The sequence below is a fragment of the Bombus vancouverensis genome, chromosome 15, assembly GCF_051014615.1.
Source record: "Bombus vancouverensis nearcticus chromosome 15, iyBomVanc1_principal, whole genome shotgun sequence".
In the NCBI taxonomy this organism is placed as follows: Eukaryota; Metazoa; Arthropoda; class Insecta; order Hymenoptera; family Apidae; genus Bombus; species Bombus vancouverensis.
The window spans coordinates 4,468,939-4,478,950 of NC_134925.1; the positions used below are offsets into that span (position 1 = coordinate 4,468,939).

General features: G+C 39.9%; 2 protein-coding genes across 4 annotated transcripts; both read left to right on the top strand.

The window, feature by feature from the left end:
- The first annotated feature begins 63 nt into the window (after positions 1-63).
- Positions 64-5,104, top strand: Osi24 (Protein). Of its 2 annotated transcripts, none has more exons than XM_033335321.2 (5): positions 64-411; positions 528-1,261; positions 2,353-2,472; positions 2,663-2,955; positions 3,325-5,104. In XM_033335321.2, the coding sequence occupies exons 2-5, from the start codon at positions 688-690 to the stop codon at positions 3,745-3,747; spliced, it is 1,410 nt and encodes a 469-aa protein (XP_033191212.2). In that variant the 5' UTR covers positions 64-411; positions 528-687; the 3' UTR covers positions 3,748-5,104. The 2 variants fall into 2 exon arrangements, with proteins under 2 accessions (XP_033191212.2, XP_076480969.1); XM_076624854.1 differs by having other exon boundaries at positions 528-1,138.
- A 1,228-nt stretch (positions 5,105-6,332) lies between these two features.
- On the top strand, positions 6,333-8,848 carry Osi2 (DUF1676 domain-containing protein Osi2). 2 transcript variants are annotated; one of them, XM_033335185.2, is made up of 5 exons: positions 6,334-6,581; positions 6,812-6,951; positions 7,181-7,502; positions 7,592-7,785; positions 7,954-8,848. In XM_033335185.2, the coding sequence occupies exons 2-5, from the start codon at positions 6,834-6,836 to the stop codon at positions 8,328-8,330; spliced, it is 1,011 nt and encodes a 336-aa protein (XP_033191076.1). In that variant the 5' UTR covers positions 6,334-6,581; positions 6,812-6,833; the 3' UTR covers positions 8,331-8,848. The 2 variants fall into 2 exon arrangements, with proteins under 2 accessions (XP_076480970.1, XP_033191076.1); XM_076624855.1 differs by having other exon boundaries at positions 6,333-6,951.
- The last annotated feature ends 1,164 nt before the right edge of the window (positions 8,849-10,012 follow it).

A 10,012-nucleotide genomic window follows, 5' to 3' on the forward strand; every position in this document is an offset into this window, starting at 1 on the left:
AGGAAGGTAGAAAGGAACGGACAGAGGGACGGACAGACGGATGGCCGGGTAACCCAGATCGGATCAGCCGAGGCGATGCTACGGAGGCTCGGCAGTAGTATCGAGTCGATGGTCGCGCACCATTCCGACGTCTTCGTCGTTCCATTCACCAAGGTCTTTACAGTGTTCGATTCTAAACAAAATATCTAAACCCACACGTTCTCCAAAAATTCTTCGATATTTCTACAAGACGATTGCAAAGTTGGTTGCACACTTTCATGTCATTTACGTGTTATAACTGTGAGAATAGACAGTCTCGTGTATCTGGTGTCACTTCAAACGAACGATCATTTTGGGAACCAAGAAGTCAGAGGACCGTGAATTCTCGACTATCAATTAAGCTCCTTGATTTCCGAGAAGAACTCGTTCACGGTAATTATTACTTACTCAATTGACATTTACTCGATTGGGATACCATCTGTCATACGTCTCCGCTACCTCAGTTCAGAGATCCGTTGTACAAGATCGCATTGCTTTTATTATTTCAGGAGACATCGAGCGAACGTCGCGGACCGAGATGCAGTTATCTTTCGGCAATAAGAGAAGCTAGTCAAGAGAGAAAGAGAGAGAGAGAGTTGGTGAGAGAGATATAGAAAGAGAGATAGAGAAAGAGAGAATCGTGCGAGACAGGTTCCAAGTTGGGGGAACATGGGTGGATCGAGAGACGGCGTCTTGCTCATCTTGGCGGTCGCGTGGCTCCGATTGACGGTCGGGGTCGAGGACCACGTGGCGGCCTTGAACGAGACCGACCATCCAGTTCAAGTGGATTCTATCGAAAACGAGGTATCGTTCAGTAGTGACGAGTTGGATCAGCATCCGCACATGATGCCCGGTAAACCTTCGAAACTCGACACGAACATTAATCAGATGATACAGACGGACGATAGGTCACAGTATCAGATCGAGGCGACGCGAATGGAGAACGCTACAACGTTTCCGTTGGAATCGATGGGTTGCCAGGACAACAAGACGACGCCTTGCGCGCGAAAGGATCTGTCCGATCTGTTCGACAGGTTGTCCAGGATCGACACGTACAACGTGACCGACTCGGTGCAGATCATAAGAAATCGGGACGTCATCGGCAGGAAAGACGAAAAAGGTAACGACCGGCCGGACGCAAGCCTACTCGATAAAGTTCGCCGGTTCGCAAGAGAACACGTAGTAAAGATACGTCTGAGCCAGGACTTAATACCCGGTAGAAAAGCTAGAACCTTCTTCAACGGTGAGTCTACGGAACGTGTTCGTGTCACGCTTTCGTAATCTCCGCTCGCACCAACGGCGCATCCGCGGGTTTCGCAGGATCGTTGTTTTATGTTGCTATGAACGTTGTTGCCTCTTCCGCGGACCGATTTCGTTTGCTTGTCGCTGTATTTCCCGCTCGCTGAGGAGTCGTGGAACGCGTTCGAGCTGGTAAAACTGGGTCTTGATTGTAGTTGCTCGCGTTCACTCCTATACAATATTACGTATCTGTATGAAATGAAAGGTGGGCGTATCATGCGGTATCTGTCTATAGTGTTCCTTTGTGGACATGTTGAAAAATTCCTTTACAAATGGACTGGATGGCCAACACCATCTAGAAAGTAGGCATATTTGCGTAGTTTTTCAAGTCGACTTTCCCAAAACAAGAATCACGAGAAGTGAAAGAAATGGCGGAAGAGAAGAGTAAACGTTTGACTTGTCAGAAGGTAGAAACCTGCTTTCGGTTCATTTATTTTTACGCCTGAATCTCCAATCCGCCGATTCAAGTTTTGTCCAAAGTCGGAAGACTGGTTTCGACCAAATGACACTGCGATCAAGGCCCAAGCACGCTTTTCGAGAAATGTTACACGCAATACACGAAAATACACGCTGCCCTGGTGCCAACAGGGCGAAGAGTCGCGTAACGAAACGAACGGACAACACCGCCATCGCGCGTCGACGATACGCTTTTCACACATCACTGATTGGCTTCTCGCTAAAACATGCTAAAAAAGACGGTTAGCTGGTTCACCGCTGATTGGCAAAACGAAAGATTCGGCTTCATTCGCGACAATCACCAACGTAATTGTATTCATTTAAGATCATCGTGGCAATTCGAGAAATACCTTACATGTATGTTGAATGATTTTTCAGAAAGAGATCTTATGTCTGCCACTGTGTGAAGTAACTGAGAAGGCGAGTGAGAAAGAGAGAGAGATATATATATACATATATGCTGGCTGCAGCATGGCTTACAGGACTAACCGCAAGGCTTTAATTTGCTGGTACTTTTGCTTTCAGCCATCTTTCAGGGAAAGAGTACCTTTTTAACAGGATTCGGACTTGGTTTTCTAGCATTTGGCCTGAAGAAGCTGCTGCTACCTCTGATCTTTGGTGTACAGATCATTAAGAGTGTCCTACTGGCGCTTTTCCTGCCCAGTATCATCGGAAGTATCGGTAATATCGTCGGTAAAGGTACGTACTTGTACCACTTACTTTAATTGACAATGTGATTCTGTAATTCTAGATATCCAAACTGTTTCACTTATAGTAGTCATCTTAAATTGGTAACTGAAACATGCGATAACAGATTTAGTTTATCCGTTTGTCTTGTTTCGTGGTCGAATTGAGAAAAATCCGGATATTGATCCAATTTGCTTTGTAGGAGTTTCATCGTTTGCGCAATCATCGCATACCACGGCGCAGCCAGAAGAAAATTTCGAGTTCAAGGATAATTCCGATTTGTACAGCGATGACTACCTGACGCGACAGCCGGTAGGAACATTACCAGCCTCTGTAATGTACGATGAAAGTATGATGCAGTCTCAGAAGAGTCCAGAAATCGCATCGAGATATTCCTTCGTCGATCCTAGAATAACTCACGCCAATGCTGTTGCTGATCGTTATTACACTCGCCACGTTGCTGCTCATGGACTTTCTAAGAAGCAAGACTTTAAGGTAATGTCTCTTTTTCTAACAAATTTTCTAAATCAATAAATCATCGACTGTTATAATATTACATTCACTGACGATTTCATTATTTTTCTTCAAGATCTCTCAACCTTCCTCGTACCCATACAGTTGTCGATATTTTATCTATTTTATTCAAAATTTCTCCAACAAATTTCCTAGTTCAATTAATTGTTAACGTTATATCCATTGAAGATCTCATTTTCACAAATCGTCATTCAGATCTCAAATCCTCAAATTTCGACTTACGATCTATGGTAATAATTAACATTTATCCAGTCTATTCGCACTGTCCTACGAAAATACAATTTTCATGTATCAAAATTCTCACAAAAGTTCTCGTAAAAAAATGAGCAGGTGTTCCACGAAATTCCAACGAGTTCGCTGCTGCTAACTAACTACGACCCATTCTACTCACCTCTGTTATCTCGCCTGGATGCCGTGTTCTCTCGTCTGGGCCACACGACGGAGGGTTGCAGAGAATACGCCGTTTGTGCGATGTACCGAAGCCCCGCCAGGTACGCACCGTATTCGAATCTGGTCTCAGCACAGCTGTCCAGAGAGCTGAACGAATTAAGAAGACCCAGTAGCGATAATCCCGATGTCCTGAGGTTCTTCCGATACATGAAGGCCGCGAAAGACGGACAAGATGGCGTGAAATGCGAGGATGCGTACGCGAGTTGCGCAATTGCACGAGAGGATCAAACTCTCAGGCAAAATCAGGCTATGTTGGCTACCTATCAGGACATCGACAAGCTCGTCCACGCGAGGAAGTTATAAGAAAGAAGATAGAACAGCGAGGATTCAATCCTGGGACTGAACGACCGATTGAAACCAAATCGTGTTTTTATTCGGTTACCTGTGATTCGTTGATCGTCGTTGGTTGTACTTTGGTATACAGGTATCGAGCACTTTGAGCGAATTTCTGTGGCGATTATAAGTTGCAGGGTACAGTTCTTGAAAATAGTCTGAATAGTAGGTATAATAGTAATTTAGGAAATCGGTGAATTTACCTCAACTATGAATTTTTATTATTTGGCTCCATGGTTCGATCATTTATTCATACGACCACCGAGTACGTAATTTGGATATTTAATAACTCATTGAATTATATTAAATTTTAAAAGTTTTAAATTGTAAAAAGTTTCGATTAATTTAAATGGAATCTGAATATCGAAACTTTTGATATTTATGGGTTTAACAAAAGAGTAGTTTGGAGAGCGCTTCCTATGCGGACGTTGAGATCTCCGCGAGGTCGCCGTAGCGCCTAATTACACACGGCCTTCTTACATATATTTTCAGGTTCCTTGCTGTTCAGAATATTTAAAAGATCACTCACCAAGGCTCAAAGATCGCTATCTCTATACCTGCTTATCTCTGTACACGACGACATATATTGTTACTCGGGCAATTACGTACTCAATAGTCCAAACAAGATCAAAGATGCTTAATACGAAACAATTTCACGCAATTAATCGGTCAGAAGGCTGACAACGAAGGAAACAAATGGCAATCATTAGGTCGACCGTGATAACGGTACATGATAGCTGGATCGCTGTATATCATTACCGGTATTCGAATGTTACGCTCTTACGTAATAGTCGACTTACCATGGTTAGAAGTAGGTCCGACAAATAATACGCGATTAGAGACACGCACGATTTACCAAGAAAGAATTTTATGGCCGTGTATTCGTGGAATTCGATGTTTCGAACTGCCAGGTTCGAATTTCCATATAGTGATGCTCGATTATATTTAGTTGAGTAATCATGGAAAATCGTGGTGTCGCGACGTCGAGGACGCCTCGATTTTCCACCAATCAAACGCAGTCATTCGCGATTTAGCGGTTTAATTTCAATAACATATCGAATGATTGTACGACGCGGAACTTAAGACCACGACGTTTCTTTAATTCCTATTTAATTCCAATGTGCGTCGGTCCACGCTCCGCGGACTTAGATATTTATTTATTAACCACGAGGAATCGTGGTTCTTAATTTATTAATTAATAGTGCGAGGCGTATGAACGCTCACGGACCATTACTGTCTATTTATTTATTCGATAAGAGACTCGATCCGACGCGGGTCAACGCAATCAATTCTTGTACAGTGCGTGAATAAAACGCTGTGAATGCGCTACGATCTTTTCTTTCTCTTCTAGAAATTGTTCTATTTACTATAAGCAAGAGAGTTACATAAACTAAACGTTCTACGTGCGCAATCGATAACCTAAAAAATTATGTGTCTTGGTGAAATTTTAATTGCCGCAGAAGCTCGAGGAAGCTGTTACCTGTAGAATGGTTCCAAGAAAGGATGATCAAACCGAAGACACAAACACACGTACTATGTACGCGTGCGCTGGACACGAGAGAAAACGAAAGGGGCAAAGCGATGACGTACGCTCGATCATGGATTACGAAGGAAAGTCCAACGACTCTGTTTCGTTCGTCGCTCTTGCTCGTCCCTCTTTGTTCAAAACCGCCCGGTTCCGGTCCTATATCCGGGGACCACTTTCACTTTTGATTTTTTTTTACGTCTTTTTTTCCCTCTGCTCCCGCGTCAACCCACATCCTTCCCCTTTCACTGTACCCTGTATGAACGCTCGTTCATATAAATGAAGTGATCAGACGCGAGCGGATGCATCGCATTGCTCTAAGTTCATCCTCCGGTGTTATTAGCTGTGATCTCGTTCTATCCTGCATCTCCGTCGAAAAGGTGAGAGTCGCGCTCGCGACTGTAATTTGTGTAGTCTCTTCCAGAATGATATTAATTTGACAGTGTAATTTTGTTGTTGTGGTTGAAGCATGGCCATTGCGGTAACATCGTGATAAGGTTAATATTTTAGTACCGGTTTAGTAAACGAAAAGTGGTTTGGTTTAAAATAATGGAATGAATTATTGAAATTTGTTTCGTCAGTGGAATTTTGTGGTCACTGGGTTGCGGACTTTTATGCACTTAAAAACGTATCTTCACGTAGGTTCTATTCTTTTGGCTTTTTATAAAAATATAAATTTGTATAAATCTCGTAGTCTGATGATCACACGTGAAATGCTTATGGAGTTAGATTATTATGTAATTGGAATTATAAGAAGATGTAACGTTTACATAGATTAAGGGTTGTAATATCGATGTACGAATCAAGTCTTCGAAGTTGAATCTTGCAAAATCCCACGAAATATTAAGGTCTAACGAAGATTAACCCCTAATGATTAAGAAATAACATATCGTTCGCTGTATTTGTATTTCGCAATTATTTGTAAAATAACAAAGGTTTCCACGAGATCGTTCGACGTATTGTAGAGTCGAAAAAAATTAATCATAATTAAGTTTGGTGGCTGGAAAATTTGGCGCTCGATCAAAGAGAGTGCGTGATCGGCGTAACAAATACTATGGACGCGCGACCGGAATACAAGGTTATGGACCCGGTTCCTTTGAACCAGGACTCCGGATTGGTTCGTCGAGGTAACGGCACTTCGATATCTACCGCGCGGTTACGATCGAAGTTGGTCTCTGCCAGACACTCGAGTACGGTTCGTGAATCGCGACCAGCGTTCTTTTTTCCACTAAATCGTGAAACGATGTCGTGCCGGGATCCAGTCGGTTGATGGAGTCTGGTAAGAGATAGCTATCCATTTTTCATTCGAAATTATTCGCTGCTCTCTGTTTTTGATTGTGAATCGAACAAGGCGCAGCTATTTTGACAGAACGCGAATGGCGCTACGGTATCCGTCAATAATTCGTTTGTTCGTTTTGGTTCTTTGTTTCGTGTGAATGACGTATCGAGGGATATTGTTTGACGAGCGTTTCACGTGAAACTAGTGTCGATAAAGAAACGTGACTGCAGGTACAACATTCAGGTGAGAAGCATGCGACTAGTGCAATTGCTGGTAACACACGGTCTGGTGCTGTTGTTGACGCTGTTGGTACCCTGTCTATCGGTTACCTTTGAGGATGGAACTTCCTATGAGCGCTCGGAAGCGCGCGGTAAGATATTTCATATTTGAAATAAAGAATGTTTACTTTAAAATTAAAGTAGAAGTTGATTTATGGATATAATTGTAAGAAATATCTGTCGTCAGTTTGCTAGAAGAGTGACACGTTTAAAGAACCGTCAATGTTGAGATATCTGTAAAATGAGATTTAAAAGCAAGCTATTTATTAGAATAGCAACGTTATAATTATTATATAATAATATTTGAATTTATAATTCCAGAGAACCACGTGCCAGAGCCGCCAGAGCCGCAAGAGCCGCAAGAGCAGGTCGTTTTCAATAAAACGCGTCAAGGTAAAGGACTTTTCGACTGGATCGGTCTAGGCACAGGACGAAATGTAGATCCATACATAGCGAAAATAAATCAAGGCTGCTTAAACGGCGACCTGGCGGAATGTTTCAAATCTCAGGCTTTGAGTTATTTCTCCGATTTCTTTGATCACTCTCATTACGACCTGAATGATTATGTAAAGGTCGTTAGAATGTCCAGGGACGTGGTACAGGAAGTCAATCGTCAGCCGTACGAATATTCTGGGGAATCAAGGTGAAATTTATTCTAAGAACGTCTACGTAGTTTCCTCTGAGATCGATACGACGCAAAATTTCTCTTTACTAATACTTTTATCATTTCAGATCTAGCGACTCTGAATGGGATCAACTGATGAAATTCGTTCTTAGAAAGGCGGAAAAATTCGTGAAAACCGTGGCTATCGAGTTACACATCCCTTCCGAAGAAACTGGAGAAAATGAAGTGTACGCTCCACGGTTTTTGGATGAAATTGCCGACGAAATTGACACTCTTGAGAATAAAAAAGACACTCTCTTCTGTGAGTCCATCTCCAACAAAAATTGTATCCCTTTTTCAGCTTCTTTACTAATTAGTACTATTACCAACTATTATTAATTTTATTCTATTTATATAATATTATATCATTATAATATCATTATAATACTATCTTTACGCATATCATTAATTCCATTTTTTCTCCTAACAGCCCGTCATCAATTGAAGAAACTCCTTATTCCAATGCTCATTGTACTGAAGCTCTTCAAATTGAAGTTACTCCTGTTTCTACCTCTGATCCTGGGTTTAGCGTCTTTCAAGAAATTCCTCGGTTTCTTAGCCATTGTGATACCTGGTCTAATTGGATTTTTCAAGTTGTACAAGCCACTCACGCAGAGTTATCATCCACCAGTGTATAGTCAGAGCGGTATAGCTTATCCTTATTACAAAGAAAATTCCAATAGTTATCTTTATCCTGAACAGGATGACCACCATGGTCTCGAGTATGCAAGTGGATATCACAGAGATAGCAGCGTATCTTTTGGTCAGGATCTTGCTTATCGAGGCTATCGGCAATACCAATCATAAAAACACTCAATTTAAAAAATTGTTTTACATTGCCTTTCTTCGCTCTCTTTCTTAATGTTAAAGGACCTGATAGTATTATGATATTTGCGTTGATTATAACCATTTCTATCTTTATATGATCGCGTTAAAGTCTTTGAGATAAGAAATTTTTGAGAAACTCTAATTCGTAAGAATTTATATGTAAATTTTCGATATGAAAATTTACGACACAAGCTCTCTTCCTAGATTAGAAATTATATTATGCTGGGACGCGTTGCCATTGTTGAACAGCCAAGCTCTAGCTGGTGTACAAGCTCTAGCTGATCAGCCATGTTTTTGGTTATAATAGGCGAAACTTTTAATTGATCTATTAAGTTCTGTATATATTACTGAAGTGCGAATGTAGATACTTGCATGATCAATGGAAAGTACTATTCTTATGTTATACGTGTGCTATTATTTATTGTGTACGCCGTTTAAAGGTTTGTAAGTCTAGCTTTATAATATAATTAGTTATTATTAATAAATTGAATCGTTTTCTGTACGAATTTCATAATTTGATATTATTATTTATAATTTGATAAGTATTATCTATAATACAAAATTATATGACAATAAAATAGAATATTGAATCGGATTTCGATATTAATGTCAACATTAATAAAATTTCAACATTAATTTCGCCAAAAGTATCTACATGTCTCCATTTATGTAAAACAATTTCTCTGATAATAACGATGCTTCTGATTTTCTATTAGTCTGTAGTTGATTTGGTGTTGCATTACGATAACAATACAATGAAACGGAAATTGCAATAAAATTGGGTCATTGGACATGAAAAATGAAATCTTGACCAGAGGTGGAGCAATAATATTGTCGATTGCAGTTTTCTTAGCTAATAGGTATAGTGAAACGAAAATAATGAATAGTAGGTCGATGCGAACAAATTCATCGACTTGATTCATTTAATTTTTCAATTCCTTATTTTTGTACTACGTTCATGTGAATTAATGTTTACATTTATTATAAGATTGTCAAAATTTGTTAGTTTAATCAAAGATATGGTTATCATTCTATCGATATATTTCTCAATGGAAAATCATTCGAGAGCGGTCTTGTACAACGTTCCGTAAATATCACATTACCTTGTTACCCCTTTTTCTTCATTTCTATAGTTCATCATAAGTTTTTCGAGCCGGAAGTCGCTGGAAAATAAGGTCACGACACTACCAATATCGTAAAGAAGATCAGATTCAGTTTCTGATTTTATAGATTTCGCACATTGATGTGAATTACGATGTTCTTGAGGAAGTACGAGAAACGAAGAGAAGCACGCACTTCTCATAGTTTATTGCTACTCCTCTCTTTTGAAATATCCGGGGCTATACTCATAAATAATTAACAGTCAGTCTTCAATGTCTTCTAAATAAAAATCTAAATTCACGACGTTAAAGTCTACTATAAAAACTTATCAAAGTATACCTCAATTAATCATGTAAATATAAAATTCAAACTTCACCTACGATTTCTTTTCTTTTACAATAAATTATCTAATTTTAGATGACTAATTAAAAGATCGAATTTATTACATTAAAATCTGATATTGAAAGCTCTGTAAAGCGTAGCTCAATGAATTATTCTACGAATAAAATTTCTCTACGTTTCATCCTTCGAGTTAGCAGAAAATAGTGTGTCATCGAAAG